General features: G+C 41.3%; 2 protein-coding genes across 5 annotated transcripts in view; both read right to left on the bottom strand.

The window, feature by feature from the left end:
* Positions 1–1884, bottom strand: part of MAP3K20 (mitogen-activated protein kinase kinase kinase 20) — a 90240-nt gene extending 88356 nt beyond the window's left edge. Inside the window, exon 1 of the mRNA XM_021552489.3 lies at positions 1745–1884. The gene's annotated coding sequence lies outside the window, so the exon portion shown is untranslated. The remainder of the gene's footprint in view (positions 1–1744) is intronic.
* A 10930-nt stretch (positions 1885–12814) lies between these two features.
* RAPGEF4 (Rap guanine nucleotide exchange factor 4) overlaps positions 12815–23861 on the bottom strand; it is a 144170-nt gene continuing 133123 nt past the window's right edge. For all 4 annotated transcript variants that reach the window (XM_021552514.3, XM_021552515.3, XM_077785053.1 and 1 more), the window contains 2 exons: positions 15587–15641; positions 12815–14079 (listed from right to left, as the gene is read on the bottom strand). In XM_021552514.3, the coding sequence (XP_021408189.1) occupies positions 13952–14079; positions 15587–15641 (183 nt within the window). In that variant the 3' untranslated portion in view covers positions 12815–13951. The remainder of the gene's footprint in view (positions 14080–15586; positions 15642–23861) is intronic.

Raw genomic sequence — 23861 nt, 5'->3', positions numbered from 1 at the left:
TCATATCATGAACTGTTGATCGATAAGATGAAAACAAACTCCAAGCACAAATCCAAATTAAATATATCCTAATCCTCTAATCTCCCAATGACTTAAAATAAAGCCAACAACCCCTACAACTCCTAAACTTCCTTAATCAGGCTGAGTAGCAGTCCCGCAGATAGTGAGACTGGAGGCGTAGCTCTGCCTACCTTAGTTACAGACTCAATAACATTTGAGCCTGTACTTTGTCACAACCTAAGAATTCTGCATAACTTCCATTAATAACATTTCTAATTTTATTTTAATTTATATAACCATTGCTACAGAAAAAGAGCTCAACTCCAGCTAAACAATTTGAGTACAGTTGAGGAAAAGAATAATTTTAAAGCCAAATTGTGTCAATGGCAGAGACTGAAGACTTTAAAGATTTCACATTAATTAAAAAACATTTTATCTCAGAAAACCCTAAACTGGTCACTTCACCTGTAAATGATGCCTGCCAATAGTATACTCGCAAGAAAGACAAGGCAGCTAAGCCTGCATCCAGGCCTACAGCATAGCTTAGTCCTGGCACAGGCCAGACTGCAGGACCTGGGCCTCGGTTTAGTCCATGTTTCTGTTTTCCCCTCACAGTGAGCCAGGTTCTCCAGGGTTAACATTATTAACACAGTGCCACCGGTATGCAGAGCACATTATGGATAGATAAAATAAATAGGTTTCACAGGACTTACAATTCCAGGACAAAGTCCTGAAAACATCTAACCACATGCCTCCTGCAGAAAGTTATGATGTTTTCGGGTAGTGACCCAGTTAATCCAGTGCTTTCAAATTATTTCTGCTTCTGGAACTTAGAAAAAGTAATGATTCATGGCTTTCCCGAAGGCTCTGTCGCCAAAACTCCCAGCAGAGCATGCTGGATACAGGGTGATAGATAGCTCACACACGCGCGCTTAATAAAAGATCATACTGCTGGAAACGAGCTAACTTAAGCAAACACAGCAAAACCAAAGAACGCCAGCTTACTTTAAAAAAAGGGGAAAAAACAGAGGGAATGAAAGTCACATCTCAAATCCCAATCCGACGGATTTCAAGCCCAAAACAACAGCAAAATGCAGCAGGTGCGCTGCATGTGAAAGGCACTCCAAGGAGCGCAGGGTGCTAAGGCAGCGGCCACAGCCGGACGCCGCTGCCCGCCCACGGACGGCCGCCGCCGGCAGCGCCTCTGGCCGTCAGCCGGGGCGTCGCTCGGGGGACACCGCTCTGCCCTGCGCTGCGCTGCCCTGCGCTGCGCTGCCCTGCGCTGCGCTGCCCTGCGCTGCGCTGCCCTGCGCTGCGCTGCCCTGCGCTGCCCTGCGCTGCGCTGCCCTGCGCTGCGCTGCCCTGCGCTGCCCTGCGCTGCCCTGCGCTGCCCTGCGCTGCGCTGCCCTGCGCTGCCCTGCCCTGCGCTGCCCTGCGCTGCCCTCCCGGCGGGGCACGGCTGCTCTCCCGACCCCCGTCCCACGGCGCGGCCAAGCGTGGGCGCCGCCGACCACGGCGGCGTTTGGCCGGCGCGGCGGGACCGAGGCGACGCAAGGTCAGGCCGTGTGCCCGGCCGGCCGCCTGCCTTCACAGGGCTTCTGAAGTTGCTTCAGCACGGGGAACGTCAAACCCGGAGGGGACACCCAGGGCCCGGCCCGCCGCCTCCCTCCGCCCAGCCGAATGCGCACCCACCGCGCCGCCAGCCCAAGCGCTGCCTCCGCGGGGGGCGCTTCGCCGTCCTCACCTTTCCCGAGGGGCTCCGGGCTGGCGGGACCCGAGCGGCGCCGATCCCGGAGCCGGCGAGGTAGGCTACAACCGGCGCGACCGCGTCTCCCGCTCCGTCCCCCGCGCTTCCGGTTGGCGCCGGGAGCCGGAGCCGCCGCCGCCCCCGCACCGCCTCGCAGCGGCGCCACCCCGCGCTCCGCGCCGGGCCCCGCGGGGAGGCGCGGCCGCCGCCGGCTCAGGGGGCGCGGCGCCCTGCCTGCAGGGGGCGCCCTGCCTGCAGGGGGCGGCGGCGAGCGCGGCCCCCGCCCTGGGCCCCGCGGCCGGCGCACCCACACCGTGAGCGCTGTGCTGCGGCGGCGTGAGCCAGCGGCACGGAGCGTGGCTTCTCGGAACCCCAGAGCCGCTGACCATGCTAAGTTGGAAGGGATCCGCAAAGACCATGACATCAACCCCTCGCCTTGGACAGGACATCTCCAGGAACCACACCATGTGCCTGAGAGTGGTGTCCAAACGGTTGTTGTCCTTTGTCAGGCTTGGTGCTGTGACCACTTCCCTGTTCCAGTGCCCAACCCCACACTGTGTGAAGAATCTTTCAATAATATCCAATCTAAATCTTCCCTGACACAACTTCAGGCCATTCCCTTGCCACATGTCTGCTCCTCTGATTCCCCTCATGAGGAAGTTGTATCTTCAATGAAGCCTCTCCTCAGTCTCTGCAGGATGAGCAGACCCTTCAGCCTCTCCTCACACAGCTTCCCCTCAAGGCCCTTCCTTCATCATCGCTGTTGGCTTCCTTTGGACACTCTCTACAAGCTTTATATCTTTCTCATATTGTGGTTCCCAAAACTGCCCCCAGCACTCAAAGTGAGGCCGCACAAGTTCAGAGCAGAGCGGAACAATCACATCCCTTGCCTGGCTGGTGATGCTGTGCCTGATGTACCCCAGGACAGGGTTGTCCCTCCTGGCTTGGACTGCCCGGGGAGGTCAGCCTCTGGCAGAGTGGCTGTTTGCTTGTTGGTCAGCTGTGCCAAACTTGGAAATACCCTCTTGAGCAGGGCTGGTCTCTTGAGTGTTTCCACTGGACAAGTGTAGTACAGCCACTGCAGGTCAAGGGAATCCAGGCATGGGGATGCACTGCCATAGCCACAGTTTTGGAAGCACAAGCTTCTTCCTTCCAGGGTTCCTGCATCTGTGATAGGTAGTATGGCTAAATTTTTACCAAAATGACTAGATGCAGGTAACAAAAAAAAAAAACAAACAAACAAAAAAAAAAAAAAAAAAAACAACCAAAAAAAACCACCCTGCTTCATTTTCTTGTGCCATGAGGGCTGGGATGGTGTTTTCTCAACATGCAGCATATTTAAGTCCTGGGTATCACTTGGGATTGCCATGATGCTGTAGGTGAGGTTTTGGAGGTCTCAAGGAATAGGAAGGGAGCAGGTTTGCTCCTGCAGCCAGACGTCCTTTCAAGAATATGGAAGAAGAGGAGAACTTGACTGGCAGTTGTAACCCCCTGCCCCCACCCCTCCCATCATTCATACATATTCCCTTGCTACCCAGGTCAGAAATGAAACAGCCATACAGACCACTTCTTATCCAAACATCTTAATGGCTTTGAGATATTCTGCTGTTGAAGAAAACTTTTTGCCAATAGAATCATCTTATTACTGTTTCAATAAGACAGCTTACTGGTGTCACACTTAAAGAGACTCAAAACACTTGGGGAGCAAACAATTTTGCTATGGATGTAAGCACGATCGTGTGGCTGTGACAGCACATTTTCTGTATGATACAATTTATCGTGCAAGACACAGTAAAGTGCTGCTTTACTCTGCACTCTCCAGGTCATCTACTGCTGACTGTACATTGAGATTTTATATTCTTTGGAGAACTGCAGCTCCTTGCACTCTCTCATATTTGACTGTTGTTACATGCATGTGCAGATCTGCCAAATAAAACCAGTTGTGTAGTGCAGTGATTCACAAAGATCTGTGCAGCATCCCACTGAGCCATATCCATTAACTGTACATCTCAAAGATGTATGGTATCAAGGTGAATAATGGAAAAACACTTTACTGATTAATGAAACGTGATTATTTAATGGATATCAGAGGCTTTTCCCCTGTTGTATTAGTTTGGCACAACTAATACAACATGAGGGAAAGCCTCCGATATCCATTAAATACCAATACCCATTAGAAGTACTAATACTTTCTGTGCTTAAAATAAAACATCTCACTGAACTATAAAAATAGGAGTAAAGTTCAGCAGGATCTTAAGCACTCAGTGCAGAAAGCATGTGAAGACAGTAAGAAAGTCAAAAAGCAGGCACTGGTGACCCCCTTTTGCCCACTAGGTAGGTTCAATATTGCCAGGACAAGCAGTGAAGGAGGTCAGCATGCTTTGGCTTCCCCTGGATACTGCATTTTCAGGCACTTCTTGTCTGATCTGGGAGTGCTTGTGCTTTCTTATGAACTGATGTGTAGTGAGCCTGGAGAAGCCTCCAGTCAAAGGTGCCACATTTTAAAGGAACACACAAACATCAAACACAAGTCACATGAAACTAAGCTGTGAAGGAGGAGAAGTGCCACATACTTAGTCTCTTAAACGCTTTAACTAAAGTGTTTGTCCTTCCTGTCAGAGGCAATTGCCAATTACTCAAACGATTTAAAATATCTTTGAATGTTAAATTACCCGTTTCATAGGCATTTTCCTTGAGTACATGTACTCAGAGGTCTCTTGCCTACTGTGCTTTGTCTGGGCATTTTTTCCATGGCTGTGTATCTGTAGAGCAGGGATTTACCATATCTGATTTTAGGACCTGGTTGCAGGGCCTAAATAAACTATTCTGGTAGCACATGAGAAATGAGTGGGTGGTTAAGATTTCCTACTTCAAGAGTAGGGGTGCAGAGTTTGCATCAGACAATGTTAACACACCACTTGTTTAAATCTCTAATTGCACCTGCTCTAGTAGATGACAAGTAGGAGAAAGTGAAGAAATCAGCACAAGGATTGTCCAAGCCCAGTTCTACACTGCTGTGAAGCTATATACACATATAAATTATTACAACAAGGTTTTTAGAATGCATTTTGGGGCTTGTACTCTTTCTTGCCTCTGGATAGTGCGACTGTATATTTTCAAGTTGTTTTTCCATTATCAAGAAAATTAAATTTAAAATAGCTAGAAAAGATCAGAAACCAGTGTAATGGCAATTTCTTAAGTGCACTGGCTTACTGTATAGAACAGTGAGCCAACACATTTTCCCTCCTTTCTGAGGCAGCAAACTCAAAGAGAGAAACTCAAAAGTTACCACTGGAGAGCTCAATCCTAATCACAGTCTTCTTCCATTGATGTAGGACAGGCAGAAAAAGAAAATATTTATAAGCTAACAAAAGTTATTGTAAAGCCACAAAAATTGGCAGAGGATAAAGGCGGTTCTAGCAACTTTTAACTCAAGTTTATAGTTGAAAAGATTCATATGAATTGTCTCTTTACATCTCATTACAGGTTGTGTAGTGACGTCTCACCAAGTTGCAACATGGAAAATACAGTGTCATGCATATGTCCAGGTGGTTTAAATCATCCTGCCTGCCAAAAGCACAAGGCACAGCCCTGCCCTGCCTGTTGAGCCCTGTTCCTGCTGCTACACTGCCCACCTCACCTTCTGCCAGCATGGTGTTTGCATGGCTGCACAGGGAATTGGGCTGTGCAGGAGAAGCTACTGCAGAGAAAATAAATGAGTTTTCACTCAGAGCAGAATGCAGATCATCAGGCAATTGCACAAAGACTTGTGCCAGCACAAAGGCAGGAAAGGAGCAAGGGCTGATAAAAGCAGCTGAGAGTGGTTGGAGCCTGGAAGTGCTTTTTTAGCAATGTTTATGCCAGCTTAAACTGTATGTGAAACTCTAGACACAGATAATTTGGAAGTGGACACCTGCTCTGTATTTTTCAATTCTCCTTCAAGACTGGCCCAGAGTTCATCTCAGGCTTAACACAGAAGTTTCTTTGAAGCACGGCTGCTTCTTTGGTTTCTATGGCTTGCTTCCATTTCTAGATTAAAAAATTGGCCAGAAAACATGGTGGAAGTCATGCCCGGGATATAATGTGAAGGTTGTACACACTGCTGTAGGACATGTAGCACTGCTGTATGCTAGTGTTAATCTAGCTAGTTTGATCAATGTTAGCTGTAACTACATGGTGTCATTAGGTTTATGCCATTTGTTCCATCAGTTTTGTAATCTGAAGAGGTGAAAAACGGCTCACCTGAAAGCCCTCTCTACATTATTTTTGCTTGCTTTCCAGAATGAAATACGTGCAGGTATGTCTACACATGCTGCAATCACACACCTCTGCAGTTACACCCCAAAACATAACTAGCAGGATTAGTTTCATGACTAAAAGACAACTTGCATGCCAAAAGACAACTTGCATGGCAAGTACTAGCCAAAATAAGCTGCCTTTTCTCTTTCTGGGTGACAGCAAGTGGAAAATCTAAGGAATTGTCTTTGGAATTGGCTCAGAGGTGATCTTGCCATTCCTGGTGTACATGAGGTGGTGAGTGTACACCCACAAACACCAGCATGATGCTACATGCAGTCCCCACGCTTGCACATCTGAGACCGTGATTCCTGTTTGCTTCAGCAGCCCAGTCTTTGGTGTCCTGTGGGAAATGGCTTCTAGTCCTTCATGGGAAATTAAGAAAGAGCTTGTACTAACTATCAGCCATCTATGAGATTCATCTTTGTTGTTGTTTTCTTACCTGTTGGGTTTTTAATTTTTTTTTTATTTTTAAATAACGGTTTTATGAAAGTGCCTATATGGTATATTTAACATGAAATTATAAATATACTATTAAATATCAATTAATTGTAAAAGTATTAAGCACAAAATTATTTAACATAGACCAGAATGATTAAATACAGACATGTGGCAGAATATGCCTGTGTGCAATGGGTGTGGATCAAGTACCTGCTTTGTGCAAAATGGTTTTCAGAACTGGCAGGTTACAGCTTGTGCAGTGTCTTTTGATCAGGCATGTGTTCAGTGTAAAAAGAACATGTAACTGCTACAAAAATGTCAATATAATTAGTAATGAGATAGACATGAGATAGCAAAATATTAACAAGAAATCCAATGCTTGATTGTTTTGCAAGAATGGTTTTCTTATCTTTTTCTGGCACCACAATTTTTAGCCGATCATTATACTCAGCTGTAATCCACTCACTAGTACTCTGCTCAGCTGCCATTTCATTACATCCTTTTAATTGTAAATATATATAGCTCATACTCCTTCTTACATTAAATTTTCTGGTCCAATGGACTTAATTTGTTGTTCTAATTTTGGCAGATTTTTTCTCTAAAATGTAATACAGCTTACCACTGTTTTCTTTGTTTCAGAGCTGTACTGAATTCATTGTAGCTGTGCCCATTTGTGTTTTCCAAGCTCCACTGAAGTAACAGTCCCTTCATTTCTCTGAAATTTTTTCCAAATAGATTGCTCAGTCACAGAGAGTTCGGGAGAGGCAGGCACAATTCCACCACCTCTGAGGACCACCAAAGGAAAATTACAACATAGAACCTTCAACAAATGATTTAAAGTATACTATAGTATTTTCTTTATTAAAAACAATTATTAATATTTATGTCATTTATGTCATTTACCTTTCTTCTAAAGTAAAAGCAGGTACTGGAATAATGAAAATTTTGGCCACCATTGGCAGAGAATTGGTTTGAATTACAAAGAAAATATTAACTCCTTTTAATGATGTACTGTAGTATACACTAGCTTACATTTTTTGCTACTTACTTAATCCACTGGACATTAATTAGAAACAAATCTGTCTATTAGAGATCTAATTTTTTTCTCTTTGTATTTAGAGATTAAATAAGACTAGAAAATGTCCATAATATTAGACTGCCTCAGAAAAACCATTACTGTAGACAAATCTGTTTAGCTGTATCATCTCTGTCCCCTTTCCTTTGATTCCAATTAGAGGTAATTAACTCCCCCAAAACACAAGCACAGTTATTAACAGTTTCTAGTTATGACAGGAAGGAAACAAAAATCCCTGTAAACCTATAACTAGTTTCTGGCAACAGTGCTAACTGATCAGGAGCACCACAAAGGAGTTACATGCCAGACAAGAGGAACAGGAGAAACACTAGGGCAGGAATTACAAATGGAAGGAAATGTTGTATTTCAAACAGACACTAGACAGCAACCTGCCAGTACTGCAGCCCTCAAGGGTCAGTCCTACAGAGAATGAGGACATCTAAAGAAAACCCAAGGCAAAACTGTCTCTCTGTTATCTGAGAACATCCACAATGCTGCCGACAGTAGTCCTGTGCAGAAATAATGTACACCTGTGAAAAAACACAAAGAGTCGGCAAATACAGATAGCAGGTTCACTTGCTGGCTCGGACAGCATCTGAAGAAAGAACTATTTAAAAACACAAGAGGTGGTGTTATAATGAGGAAACCATGGAGAGCAGAAAGCTTATGATTATTGACAGAAGTTGATAAAGAAATGGATTATTGTCTGTTAGGATGTTGGAATAGCTACTGCTACCATTATCCTATGTATCTTTATGTAAATTTCCTTTAATTGAGGTATTAATTTACAATCATTATTTTCATTGGTAATGTGCTTTATTTGCATTTGAAAGCAAAAAGAGGAAAAAAATTAAACACAACTGGCTGACCCCTACCATGTGAGAAAGGGTTTGCTTTTTGTCACTCTGACCCAAATGGATTAGGGCCAGGAAATAAGGTCAAGCTCTTACCAGTACCTCCATGTGTCACATTTTTATTACATGGAGTTTCCAAGAAAAATATTCCAATTTGCATCAGTAATTATTCATTCTTTATGCATTACCATGTCAGTTTCTCGGTTTATTTTGAATTCAGAAATTATATTTGAGTGCCAGGCCTATTAAAAAGCAACCCTTTGTGAAATACCCTTTAGCAGTTAGATGTGATAGATTTTGTAGCTGTACATACTCTTTTTTTCCCTTTTAAGAATTTCCCCTTCTACAGCAGTCCCCTCATCACTCGAGTCATAAACCCCCAAGACCGTGGTTGGATTAGGCTCCTTTGTGGATTTGCAAGTTGCTGCCTTAGTCAGAAGATGTCTGAGGGCTGCAATTGCTAAAGCAGTGCCCAGGGCGGGTGGGGTGGGAGGCAGTCTCTCCGTGCTGTTGGACAGCACGAGGTACCAGCATGCAGCGCCGTACCCTGCGAGCTCCTCTAACGCTGACCACAGCGACAAGCTTGACGTCAGCTTTTAGCCACCAGCCACATCAGAGAGCTCCCTGTCCTGTGGGAATTGGTTGGAGGCAGTGCTGCACCTTTCCAAGAGAGGAGGCAGAAAGGTGAGGCTCCTCTCCAGCCCAGGGCTGCCCAGCTCCACCACACTGCAATGGGGAGACATCTAGGGGGTGCCAGGGGTTCCATGGGCACAGCTACTGCTCTGGATGCAGGGCTCCAAAGATAAGCTGCTAAAGAAGTTTCTGGTTTCACAATTTTAATGATAACTTTTTAATCTGGTCATTATTTTCTTTGATTGCTAATACCTTGACCTCTGGTGACTGCTGCTGCTTATGCCTGCTAAACTTTAATGCAGGCTACAGTAAAGAACATTATGATTATTTGAAAAGGCAGAGTGTAATGCATTTCAGATTAACAGTGAAAGAAAAGCTATTGAAGTTAGAGGTTCACTTTGCCATATCACTCTATGCTGCTTTCCTTATTATCAGTACAAAAAAATGAAATGAGAATAGCACATCTTTTAATTTCCTTCTACTATTACCTCTTGATTTGCATTCAGAGCTCCCAAAAGAAATACTGCTGAATTCAGAAGTAGTCTATTTAAACTGCATGGTGTTTAAAAATTGCTGGAAGAGGTTAAGGTGCTCTATATTATGCAGTTGACCTTACTAAGAAGCTGTGTTAACAATTTAGATTTATAATTTTGTTAATTTTTTTCCCAAGCAAAATTCATTATCTCTTTTTGTACCCCTGAAGGTTAAATCTTTTGATTTCTCTCTAACTTATTTTGTGAGATTTCTAAATTATATTTAAACTTCTTGTACTTAAAAGGCTGCTTTGCCAATGTCTATGAAAAGAAGCATTTTGTTTCTGTCTCTTTTTGTACCTGGCCTGAAGAGACTGTGTGCCCTCATGATATTTTACCTAGGAAGAAAGAACCCAAACCCACCATCTACAGAGTCCTGCAAATACATTTGAATTCTTTTATCTGCCACTATTATATCTTTGTGGCTGACTGGGTTTGAACAAGATGTCCATGGAAAATATTTTGAATCCTGCCTTTACCAAACAGCTGTAGCCTCCTGGTGTGCAGGATTCAAGCTTCCCTGGGTTTAACCTTTCTTCCCTGCCTTTAACCTTTCTTCCCTGCCTTTGTCAGCACTGGGCCTGCCTGGTCATTGAGAAAAAGAAGAAATCCTAACAAATGAACAAAAGTGAAATGTGCCAGGGTAGGGAGAGCTGTACCCTGTGACTCTTTAGGGTCTGTAGCTCTGAACAGTGGTGTTTGTGTACTCTACTGCTGCCTGACCAAAAAAAGGCTAGTGGTGGAACCCTGTAATGCAGAACATTTTCCAAAATGCCCAAGGTGTCACCACCCTAGCTCAGTGGTCCCCAGCAGTGGATATTTATTATGGACACTGCCTCCTGGTTATATCTCACCTGAAAACTCATACTACATTTATGACTCTGCCAGTAAATAAAACAGGACCAGGAGCTCTGGGCCCTGAGGCCAAGCAGCAGGGACCAGCCATACCAGCACTGTATGGCCTGTGACCCTCAGACATAATCATCCTGATTAGGATTTAGAACAGGTTTATGTTTGTTCAGCCTGCAGTGTTGCAGTGAGGAGGGTGCTGTGCTGTAGTGTTTAATGCTGTTTATGCAAGTGGGTGTGATGGAGGTACAGAGCACCTTGGGTCCCACTGGAGGACCGTGGGGGTGGGAGAGGACAGGACAGACAGCTCTGTAGTCTCCCCTGGAATGATCCCCCGTAAGTAATGGCTGGACACTGTCCTGCAGGGGTAGCTGGCATGGGCCAAAACCAGGCCAAGCGCTGCACCTAAAGCAGGATGGACCATGAGCAGAGAGGTGCTGGGGACTGCCCAGTCCCTGCAGCCAGGCCTGCAGACCCGTCTGAGAGTCAGCAGCAAGGCGGTGCCCGCAATGAAGCAGGAACAAGTTGTGACGCGCAGCTGCGAGCACAAGGTGAAGTCAGGATGGATGTTCTGACATTCCAGTGTTTCTTGAGTTCCTATTCATTCTCCACTCTAGTACAACAGTCACTTAGACTTCCTACAGCTAAAGCAATATATTGACAGCTGCCCTCCTGTTGTAAAGTCAACACAGGGGGGAAGCGTAGCACAGATCGTAGAACCAGAAGGTAGTTTTATTTATCTAATCTCTAGGTATTTAGACAGTGATTAGAAACATAGCAACTACCTGAGCCACTTGAATGAGTTAAATACAGAGATAGCAACACTTTTTATTTATACAGCACCCTTTATTGGGAAATTTTAAAATGTCAAATACCTGTTTCATTGAGTAGGTAAACTGCATTCAGTTTTTGATATGGAGGTGCCATAAAACCTCTCTTTGTATCACTGGGACACAACTACATGATAGAGACTGTTGGCAACAAATAAGTAAAACAGTTAGAAGTTCTAAAGAAAAAAAGAATAAACCAAAGGACTAAAACATACTAAACGGATGAAGAATTGGTCTATACACAGAGCCAAGCCAAAACTTGGCAGCTTTATAAACCAGCTAACACAGAAATAAATGAAAGTCCAAACAATAGGAACAAACCTGGAATAAATAAAATCGTGAACTCAGAAATGTTACCAACTGATTGCAAAGATAAAAATGCCTGTTGAAGTAATTGTGTCCCTGTAGTTTATTCTACTGCATACTTTGCTTCTGGGAAGATTCTGTATCTGAAAAAGCCATATGAAGTATATTCATTGAATAGCACAAATGGAAATAAATATTTCTCACTTGAAATACCATGACACAAATTTGTCTCTATATATTAGCTGCCTTTCCTCTGAATCATCTCGAACTTCTAGTCAGACAGCAAAGTTAAGATAAATTATTTCATCATGCTGCAGAATATTTCTTAAGCATGTAATTCTTTCCTTTGCAGAATGCAGGTACCAAGCAGATTGTGGTTCTGTGTCAGCATTTCCCCAGTGTCTCTCAGCTTTTGCAGAATTTATATTTTTACTAAAAGAATGTAATTACTTTTATAGATAAAAAAAATCTGTATTTGTATACTGATTTCACACGGTCCTGCTCAATGCCAAAAATAATTTGCTCTGCGTCTAAAGCAAAATGTAGACTATATCAATGAGGTCATCTCTGAAGCCTAATTATGAGATAATAGTTGCAACTTCTAATTTCAGGCTTAATCAGTTTTATGGCATCCAGCTTCACAGTGCAGAACCAGCGTGAATGCAATAGGAAAGACTTTTGCCATTTGAACATCGTCATTCCCTTGGCATGCACTTGGCTGCCATCTGGGCTTGCCCAGCAGTAGTACAGCCATCCCCAGGAGCATTCAGGAGGGGAAAGAGCACATGCCAGAGCACCTCTCTCCTCATGGCTGCAGGCCCTGAGAGACCTCCCCGTGGTCATCGAACCCAGAGGTCTCTCAAGTGCCTTACTAGCCAAGGTCTGAGGTAAAATCCTGCCCAAGATAAGGTAACTTGTAGTGCTCACATGAAAAAAAAAAAAAACAAAAACAACAGCTAAAATAAAGAATATATCCCTTCTTTGTTTAAACCCTTCCAATTTAAATGTTTTCTCCTGAGAAACAGATGAGCTACTGAGACCATGGTGTTGCATCACTGCCTGTCATCCCCCGTGGCAGGGATGGATCTGGTTGGCTTTAATCTCATTGTCCATCTCTCAGTGCATGAAGGCCAGCTGTGGGTTTGAGGCCCAGCAAATGACAAGCCAAGTTTGATGTATCAGCCAATTAGTAGCATTGGTATTTATGCAGGGATGAAGCTGAAAGTGCAAATAAGGCCAGTGACTAAACCTTTCCAGCAATTACATTTAATAAGGTACTGCATGTTATTTACAGAAAAGATAGATCACACAACTTCTACATGTAAATGCACAGAGTGTGAAGACAAAAGCTGTACTCTCATAACATGCTAAACAAAATAAATAAACCAGAATTATTTTGGCACAATAACTATTACATAAATAAATATTATAGAACAAAATGAATAGACATTTATTTACAGTCTACTGAAAGTGCAAACAATTGACTGAAAATTAAGATATTTGTAAATGTGTAAGACCAGAAAGTGTGTTAACCAGCCACGATTAATTCTAGCTGAAGTTTAAGTTTTTAATGTCCAGGAAAATATTCTCTTGAAATCCATTTGTGCATATTGTGCTCTTTTTGAACCAGTCCTTTGCTACTTTTAATGCTATTGGTTTTGATGACCTTACTTTTTAACTGAATTTTGTAAAAACTTGATTGGTAGTTTAAAAAGAAGGAAGTAAAATGTAAACACTGATTAATCTATTTATAATTCAAAATATTTTCAGTCCTGTCAGTTTTCTGAAATGGCCACACTGCTTGTAATACTAGACAGTATGATTAAGACTAGGAATTGTTCTTAGTATTTGTTGTATTTAAAATGGAAATATTTGCAAGTCTTCTCTGAATGGAACTATACCTTGGACCACTCTTGAACCTACATTATTTCATCAGGTCCTTACATCTATCTTCTATTGAGGTCAACAGTAGCTGAGCAAGCTAAACTGATGATCAGTTTTGGTCCTGACCTGAAGCATAAATCATAAAATACAGATTCTTAATTAGGGAGAAGGACTCACTACCTACCTTAGAACTGTTATAAGTTTTTGTGCATTTCTCACTAACTATTCTATCTTTTGCCTTTTTTTTTAATCCATATGAGATATCACTTACCACACTTCAAGATGAATTAACAGGTCACAACATGGCCACCCATACACCTACAGTGCATAAATTCTTCCTCAGCCAAAGTTCTCCAGCAGGCTGGTACATTGTGCGTTGCCTAAGACCTTATGGTATGTTTTTGCTTATTTTTGTAGTGGCAGTGCAGTAGCAGAGAAAGTGAAGTTCTTAACAAGTGACCTTGAGAGGATAAAAGATCGTTTCTCATCATTGCTTCAAATGTTTATGCTCGGCGCGGTTCCAGTCGGTGAGACATCTGTGATAAAGTTCTCTGGTTGTCAATCACATTTAATTGCCGCACGTAGCTCCGAACATCCTGATGGTTTTTATTAGTTAGCGCTGCATCAGGATCTGGTGAAAGAGAAATGATGTAGGATTGATACACATAAATGGACAAATGCCTGAACAAAATGCACAACTCCTTACAAGCTGTCACAGGAAAGACTAGATCCTGGTGAGTTAAAAAGGAAATATTTAGAAATTGCTCCCTTTGAAATCTTTTCTCCGTATCTGATGGTCTTTCTGGTTACTACCCCCACAAATTAACTTTTCTTTTGGACATACTTGGCTACATTTACTAAAATTGATGGCCCTTGGTTACAGTTTTACACATCACCTTATCAGTCATTAGTTATACATTATACAGCTAACAAGTACAATTTAAAGCTGCCCATTTGCTTTTGAACCAGCAACTTTCACAGATTCAAAATTATGTAATTGATTTAAGCCTCTTTTCATACAATATTCTCATTTCTAGCTCAGTATTAAATATTTGTAACAATGTAGTGCTTAGTGACTGCCCATTCAAGCCTCAGAATTTACTACCTGTTTACATTACTTAACCACATTATACCTACTCCAGCAGCAGTTATGGAGTACTACTAAATTAAATTCTAAATACCTTCAGCCCCAGAGAAAACAGCTTATAGTGTAATGTAATATGTTAGGTAACTTAAATTCAACTAAAGAATTATACTGAGGCATCTACATTACATTACACATACACACACACAAAAACCATGGAATTTAGATCCAGCAGATGTATATACAGACATTTCATTATAATCTGCTTCCATTTCTAAGTATGTGGAGGTCTCACCCATGCTTAATACAAAATTAAAGACACAAAGCCAGAAAAATCTGGATTATGGATGAAAAAAAAATCTTTCTTAATTTCTACTGTTCTACAGAAATTTCTACAGTTAAGCTTTGATTCATATAGAAATAAACTATTTTATAAAAATATAGTTTTATATTATTTATTCTATTGTTTGAGAAAGAGGAAGGGTACTGTGAGTCAAAATGGATGAAGTGCTGAGGAAATGCCCATGTGACTGAGACTGACTGTGCAGCTTGAGGGGTAAGACCCACAGAGAAGCCTATTTGACCATACAGCTCTGTCATCTTACTTGGCCTCAAGAAAGTTCTAGTAATTATACTGACAGACAGGTTTTAAATTCACCGCCTTATGCAGTTATGTCATTTGTAAAGGCCATGTCTCCAGACTGGTTTCATATTAAAACAGCATTTATCCAAGCAAGTATTCGTGTTCTGCTGCCTGCTAGACTTATTTCAACTACTTCTGAATCCAGTGTCTAATTTCAACTGGCTCTAATCTGACAGATGGGTAGAGACCTCACAGATATTTAGCTCTTTTACATGCATGGAAAAGAGGTAGAGGAGAAGGGGTTTATTAGAGCTTCCTGAAGGATATTTCACCCTGTGAAACATCACAGGATCCAAACATGGAAGAATCACTGCAAAGCAGGCTCTTCAGTTCTGGTACACACAGAATTAGTTGTAATTACTGTAGCTACTGATGATAATGCCGACAGTACAGATGTTGTAATACACTTACTGAAAGATTGGCTTCGGCAGAATTTCACTGTCCTGACAGTGTTGGCAATCATGCGCTGGAAGGAAAAGATGGGATGCAATCAGAGAACAAGCACTGTATTTCATCATCATTCAAACGAAGCACCTAACTGTGCCTCAGTGTGAAGACACATGCCAATAAAAGCAGTCATATGAATGAAAATATAATTTTAATGCTGCTACTTTAATGTATAGGGTGTGATTTGCATTTACACAGGCTTTAAATAAGCATGAGTATAATTTACATGTGCTCAGAGAACCCTTTCCCTTGCTTGAATGCTGTAAAAGGCCCTAAGTAAGAATGAAAATCAGCCCCTTCAATGTGCATTTCTTTGATAACATCTTACCATATTAAAAAGTAAAAGGAATACCATGGAGTATATACATATTAATTTAAAGACTATCAGCTCCTAACAGCAAGGCCATTTCTAGAATATATTCATCAATTAAAGAGCTTTCACCTTTTATACAAACTTGAGTTTAAAATGCAGTCCTCCTGGAAGACGACAGTGTAAATAAGCACACAAGGGTGATCCCACTGGCACAATGCTTGGCTCCCAGGTGAGAAGGCCACTGTCAGTACAGTGGCCTGCAGCCAAGTTTCATAAATAGACCTGTTACACAGTGTTACTTTGCACAAGTGTATCTAACTCAATCTGAAAAGTGGATTCACTTTTTGTGGACCCTTCTACTGACAATTCACAAAAAAAAAAAAAAAAGCAGAAGTCACTTTAGTCCTTGCTGTGCTTCCCCTTCAGCAAAAAAGACATAATTTCATTCAATTCAGTTTCAATCAATACACTTGCTGTGATAAATGAGATTTTATTTTACAATAGTTTTTAAGAAAAGAAATTAAGGTTAGTCATATAGCAAAACATTAGTTCTGGACTGTAGAATTTTAACTGGTTTCTGTGATTAGCACTACAGAAATAATACATCCACTAGTATGGGGCAGAATTAGTTGTTCTACATAATGTCAGATAAACTGAAACTTCAGCAGTTAGCAAGATAGTTTGAATCAATCCATGTTATAAGGACAACATTTGTTTCAGTTTCTTTTGCTTAGGTTAAAAAAAAGCAGAGGAAGGAAATGCGATTCCCCATCAGACTCCAATGTCGATGTTCCAACAAAGCTACATCTTCTAATGCAGTGCACTCTCACCAGGCTGCTTCATACATTATCAAAATTTTATGTGAGATTAACAAGCTAGTTAGTCATCAATTCTCACAAAATGGAATTATATGTTGCTTACAAGTGAACGAGAAAGCCTGGGGCATATGCTCCTCTAAATTCATTTGTAATCCTAAATGAAATCACAATTATAATCTTAAATGAAAATATTGCAAATGAAATAAGCTTGTGAAATCTGTCATTCCAGAAGTGGGAAGCACCAATGTAAGACATTCCTTACACACACAATGGATAATCTCAGACATTTTAATGTACTATCAAGCATACGAAAATAAGTTGGTTGGTCAGCATAAGAAACGCTATTGATAAAGTAAGTCCTAAATGCTTGTGGATTACACCTTATATTATCAAATGAAACTGATCTAAAATATGTTATTTCTAAAAAACACTTTTCCAAAAGCTCTAGGGAATCTGGATATGGATCTGCTTATGTTATTCCTAAAGTTATATGTATCTACATTTGTAATTCAAGTAAGAGTAAATTTTATCCTAAGGTAATTTTCATACCTCTTCAAGCCACTATTACTATGCAGAGTCTCTAAGGTACTTACCTTGCAAACATTCTCACAGGTGCTTAGCATTAAGCATGTGAATAAACTCCACTGACTTCAATGGAACCTCTTACTCATGGTAACTGGGCTGAGACAGAACATGCTGCATGTAACAGTGTCAGTTTTTCAGTCTAACCCAGTCAAATGTAAGTCAAAAAAAGACAAGCATATAAGCATGACTCTATGGCTTCATATTTGTCTCTGTTACGTGATGCTGCTACTTTGATTTATACCAGTTCAAAAGATACTCATCTACAGTAACTGTTTCAAGGAGAGATCATAAAGCTGAACTGCCCCAGCCAACACAATGAGGTTTCAAAACTGTCTAGCTTTGAAGGAAGCTTTGCTAAGAACACTTCATTTTTAGGAAGATAGCTAGTTTTGCTTGATGTGCTTTCTAAATGAATTGTTAATACACACCCTAATTTTTTGAACCTGTAACTGTTTAGGTTTCAAAGCCTCAAATCATAATAATCTCTGGAGCTATTATTATTTAGCTTCATATGTGAAAACGGATTTATCAAAAAAAGTGTTCTTTGGAATAATTTTAATCTTTTTTCTCTTGTGAGTACTCTGTTCTCAAAAAAAGCAAAACATCCAGAATAAGTACTGTAATGCAGTACTGTACTGAAAGAAAAATTATGGGGCATGTAGTGAAGGTTTTTTAAAAAGTTTTTACTACTTTCAAATTTGCTGTTATGTGGCCTCTTCTAGGCAAGGAAAAATGGAAGTGGCAACAGACTTGTCTGACTTCTAGGTAAAGGCTGAACTGCCTGGCTTCCTTCAGTTGGCTGAAAGACTTCATTTTAAAGGGCTCCTTCGCCTTTTCCTTTTCCTGAGGATGATGTGATTCTATCTGTGCATTCAGAATTATCCTGGCAATGATGAAATAGAAACTAATTAGGAAGTGGATGTTAAGGCACCATAAGCCAATGGGGAGATTCTGAAGCATTATGTATCTTTGAAGAGCTCTTTTCACATTACTTTTTTTCCAAGTGCTGTTCTACTGTCTAAGCTCCTAACAGTTACTCTTTGTAAGGTACAAAGTGAACAGAAAAACAGATTATGAAACAAAAGTGAAATTTCCCTTCTCAAATCTTGTAGGTAAGTTAGATTGTTTTCTTTTGATGCAAGAAAACTAGAAATTTGGACAGAAAAAAAGTTCAGATGGAAGTTCAATTGCCTGCTCCGTACAGCTTTTCTTCAAATAGAGGACTACCTCTAGTCAATGCCTGCAAAGATGAACCTCTGTTTAAATGCTAAGCAAGACCACTATCAAAAACCCATACAAACCTAAATTTGGATCTTTCTGAAGTAGAACCAACTGCATAATATATCAAGTAATGGCTACTACCAGCATGCTGTGTATACACAACAATACCCTTTCAAGTTTTACAGTCTGGAATTGTGGCAGCAGGCCAGCACATTATCTTCTAATCCATTCCAAACCCAGGTTGCTAAATATTATAAATATTCATATATGCTATTGAAAACTACTAAGGGCTTTAGTCACACACTTTTTGCATAATCTTTATGTTCCAAAAATTAAAGAATGTTTGTCCCTTTTCTTGCATATGGATAAGAGTGTGAATTCTCTTTTGTTCATCTCCACAAAACCTGAAACCAAATATGCACACATTCTCTAATCCTCTTTTCGCACCTGAAGGGTGAAGAAGCTTGACAAAAAGAAGCATCAGTGGTCAGCACCATGGCACTATCTTGTGCTGCCATGGCAGGCCAGCACTTTCAGAGCTTTTTTCTGACTTCTGCACCCTCTACAGGTGTTATTCCTGACATAATGCTGGGTAATATCAGATGGAGAAGGTGCCACAGAAAGTAACCTTTGTTCAGGCTCTCTGAACAAAGATTTGAGAAATGGCACTCATAAAGTTCCCAATTAATTGCATCTTCCCTTTGTCTATGAATACAAAATTCTGCACTGACAGTCAGAGTCTTGTTAGGCAGCTGAGATTTGGGAAAAAAAATCAGTAAGTGGTCAAGAGTATGAAATACTGCCTGTCCGTAAGGGGAGTCATGCTCAGTACTTTCCTCACTTTCCTCTCTCTTCTTTCCCTGCCAAGACCTAATTCTAGGAAAGCATTTATAAATACATAGCTATAAAAGCAGTGTCACTTAAATGGTGTATATTGCCATGTGCTGCAGGTTGTAGGTCATCCTGTATCTGCTAAATCATACAGAGTTTACAGGAACTATTACTACTGGTGCTATTTGGGTGCTTGCCTTCACCTGAGAAGAGGGTCATTCTAGATCACAAACTAATTGTGTTTGCTGCCTTCTGCCACCTTTTATCTTTCACATACTTGCAGCTCTCAAAATCTTCTCCACTTTCCAAACTAAAACTACAGTATTTAAAAAGCTTTAGAAGTTTTGCTCCTCTGTAATAAATACGTCTTCAGTTATTACATAGATGAGTCTTCTGAAGGCACATTTACAACTAACATGTACTGTCAAGTCACCAGGGGAGAAGAGATGTAGGTGGTTTGGTGTCATGTCATATATGCCTAACTAGAATGTACATCTGAGCAACACTATGGTGGAAACAGCTTGCAATTACTCCCCATCAGCTTCTTGCAGTGAGGTAAGCAAAAGACATCCAATACTTCTCTTAAACCATGGCTTGTTTGCTATTGAAGACAAAGACTTTTACCAAAGACTTACACTACAAAGACCAGTAATTTAGTAATTTTGCCTTATTGACAAATGCATAAATAATATTTTACAGGCTGGATTTTAAGGCTTTGTGCAATGGCATGAGTAAAGAGCACAAACACAGTGCAAATACAAAGAGCATACCTATTTCTGACATGTTCAGGACTCTTTACTCTCATCTTGTACAAACAAAATGGGTCTGTTTACAAACCTCCCTCTTTACCCATAGCTGTGGCTTTGCCACACGTGATTACTCTCTTCCCTGGATAGGTGTCCCTGTCCTCCCACTGCTCACGGCCTCCTCCAGATAAGGCATCTGTGGGGATCGGTGGATGGGAAAGGGGAAGAAAGAGCAGGCAGTCACAAATGCTGCAACAGGTAAAGCTCAGCAATGCTCTGCAGAGTGATGTCCCCTTACTACTGCCAATACCACTGTTCTGTCAGTCCACCACTGGAAAGATTGATATACAGGAAAGCATAGCAGGAAAAAATTGACTCAATCTTGTTCTTTGTTAGCTTGAGTTGCTAAAAAAGACTAGGCTAATGTGGCTAAACACCATCTGTCTGTTTTTCCCTTCTTCTCTAGATAATTTTGTTCAATTTGAAAAAAGAACCCAGAGTTTTCAAACACAAGAAAGCTCCTACCAATTTTGTGTTAAAACAGATGGCTGTGGACAAGAGAAAGATTGTGTAAGTGTCCTCCTGTCTCCTTCAGGAAAAAGGCTGTAGTGCAAGTTCCTATGTTATGACAAAAGCCTATTCACACAGAATTCCCCAGCCATGAAGAAACAACACATGCCCCAGCCACGAGGAGAGATCTGAGGAGAGCTCAAGCAGCAATGAAACACAAATATTTGGGAAACCAGGCCTTGCTGCTTCTGGCACTCAGGGAGTTCCTGGCTCAGACACTGCCTGACAGCTTCTCTGTGTTTTAAGATGCATCATTTAATATAAATAATAACAGAAACATCACAAAACAGAAAAGATTTAAAGGAAGTTGTTTCAGCTGAAGAGATGCCACTAGATCAAACTTCTACTTTTGGCTGCCAGTTACAGGAATAAAGTTGTCAGCAGCACATCAGCTGTCGGGATCAGAGCTCTGTGGTGAGAATGCAGATGCAGTGCCAGAGGCTGTTCTCAGTTTCATCACTGTGCTTTCATGGGAGTAGGAGGGACCCACCTCCTCCAGGGGCAAATGGCACCACCAGTGGCAACTACCCAGATATTTTTATTCATAAACTTCAGCAAACATAAAAGAAAACAATCTTCCAAAGAACCAAGGTGTTTCAGAAACGTCAGTAAGAGTGGCTCCCAGCAATACTCTAAGGAATATCCATCTGCTTATGACAGAACATTGTGCAGCACAATAAACAGACAGAAGCAACAAATGGCAAGACACGATGTCTGTGAGAAAATCTGGTTTCTACTTTTCTCCTGAAAACGGCAAAGTAACATTGCAAAAACACCTTGGGCTTATACTTATTTAAAAGAGAGGAGAATTTACCAGAGAGTTATCTGGCTGAGTGGTCTTGTCTTCACAGTTTAATATCTGGAAATTATGTGTGGATATGACAGTTTTAAGCTTAACACAAGTAGGCGGCAGTGACTGAGGTTTAACAGTAGGCTTTTCTTCTTTGCTTGACCTGATGACACATGCAAAAAGCTAAAGACTGCCAGGTCCACAGTAGGATTTGAATGAATTATGTGGGTGGAATTTGAATACAGGTTTCTCTGAACAGCTACAGGTTGAGAAAGGCAGTAAAAGCACCATAGAAGCATGCAAAAGAGCTAGTGAAGAACAATAAAGATATGAAAGATATACTTGCAGTAAGGCCTGGGGGAAAAGCAGAGTGAACTTTTAGGTAGAGTACCAACCGAAGAAAAGCTTAGAATACTAAAAAAGGAGAATGTTTCCCTTTCTGGTGAGTTAAGGAACATGAGACATAATACTGAATCCGTAACAAATATGCAGCATCAAAAATGCACTATCTGATCCTCACATTCCTCTCCTAAAGAAAATTATCAAAACTTAGATTACTGGTACTATATTCTTGCAGCATAAAGTATTATTTAAAACTTTTGGGTGCTACTAGCAAACTCTTTTTCTAGGGGTAACATTCTTTTGAAGATAAGACAATGAGCAGACTATGGTAAAGAGGGCAGAACTGCAGCAATTTAGATACAGATCAGTTTAAGCTGCTATAAAATTCACTCTTGGCCTTGGGAGTGCCTAAATGTGGTACAGAGTGGTGCAGAACTATTCTTAAATAACAAGCCTGTGTCGAACTTCTGTCTACGGGAAGTGCTTACAGAAGAGCTCCTCCCTTCTGTAATGGCTTTCACACAAAATGAGGCATAAAGAACTTGAAGCAGGAGCTCTGAGGCCAGTGGATGTACCAGCTCTTCTGGCTCAGAAGGTGTAAACAAGCCAAGTGAGGTGGAGATGCTGGAGCTAGCCACAGAACCATGGCTATAGCAATGCAACTGCCATCCACTCCATTTAGAAGTTTTCCATTCAAGTCTTTGTGTTCCTCCAAGTATTCACTATCTCTACTGTTATATCTACACCTAACTATAACAGGCAATGCAGAAAAGAAGTCCTTTTCTGCAGGTAGAAGGCTCAAGGCCTTTGGAAGGAGATGGCAACACAGTCTGCATATGCAATTACAGAATGCCATTATTGCAAAATGAGGTCAGGCCCTTACTCAGGCATTAGCACTGCCATTTACTTACAAAATGTCTCATCTTAGTAAAGGGATATTTTCACCCAAGAACAGAGGATGTCCTGAAGCTACAGATTAAAATCTAAGATAATTCACTCAGAGTGATGATCACTTTTCTGTGAAGTTTTTTAAAGAGCTTAAAGTACTTCTTTTTCCCCCTCTGCAGTTATCAGTGCTCAGAGGGTCAGATAAATGCCTCCACAGTGCAGTGGAAACAACTGGAGTTATGTAACTCCAGTGGAATGGAGTGGTTCTGATTACTGTACTACTAAAAACAAGCACATGTAGGTGCCAGAGGAAATATGCTCTAGCATGGCTGCTGAATGGCTGAGAGGAAACATCCTCAAGTTGTGCCAGGGGAGGTTTAGATTGGATGTGAGAAAAAGTTTCTTCACTTTAAGGGTGGTCAGGCATTGGAATAGACTGCCCAGGAAAGCAGTGGAGTCACCATGACTGGCAGTGTTCAAAAAAGCACGTGGATGTGGCACTTGGAGACAAGGTTTACGGGGGAATCCAGTGGTGCTGGGCTAAGAGTTGGATTCAGGGATCTTGGAGATCTTCTCCAACCTTAGTTATTCTGTGATTTGACTGCCAGAGCAGTAAGTCAGGTTTGGTTTTCCTATGCAGATGCCATAGCTGGGTTTGCCTAATGCAGGTTCTCAGATACAGGTGTCATTAACCACACTAATGAGAATCATGACCTTAGCAACCAAGAAAATGTCTTCTCACTGCTGAGAAACTCCCATTTCAGCTGAGACTTCTGCCATGGAAAGTTGTCTGTCTGAAGTTTTTGACAATGGTGTTTGAAACTATAACAGCTTAGGTGCAGGACTTATATCAAATTTGAGCATACTCTAGCCTTTTACCATTGATTTTCCCTTCCAGTAGGAAAGCAATCAAGCCACAGACCTCTTTTCATTTGTGAACGGAAAGAAGAAAATATATGCTGTGCAAGTTCTTTTCAATGTTTTTTTCATTCTCCAAGGAGCGATGCAGAACTATTCCAGCCTGAGGCAGTTCTGGTCTGTTTGAAGGAACAGCAGTTAAAATCACAAGTTGGTCCCAAACTGTTAAAAAGTGTCTCTAACAGCTCTGCTTCCTGTCCCTGATACTCCCTCTCCT

The sequence above is a fragment of the Lonchura striata genome, chromosome 8 (assembly GCF_046129695.1).
Source record: "Lonchura striata isolate bLonStr1 chromosome 8, bLonStr1.mat, whole genome shotgun sequence".
Classification (NCBI taxonomy): Eukaryota; Metazoa; Chordata; class Aves; order Passeriformes; family Estrildidae; genus Lonchura; species Lonchura striata.
The sequence above is the reverse complement of the archived record's forward strand: the minus strand, read 5'-3'. Positions and strand labels throughout refer to the sequence as shown.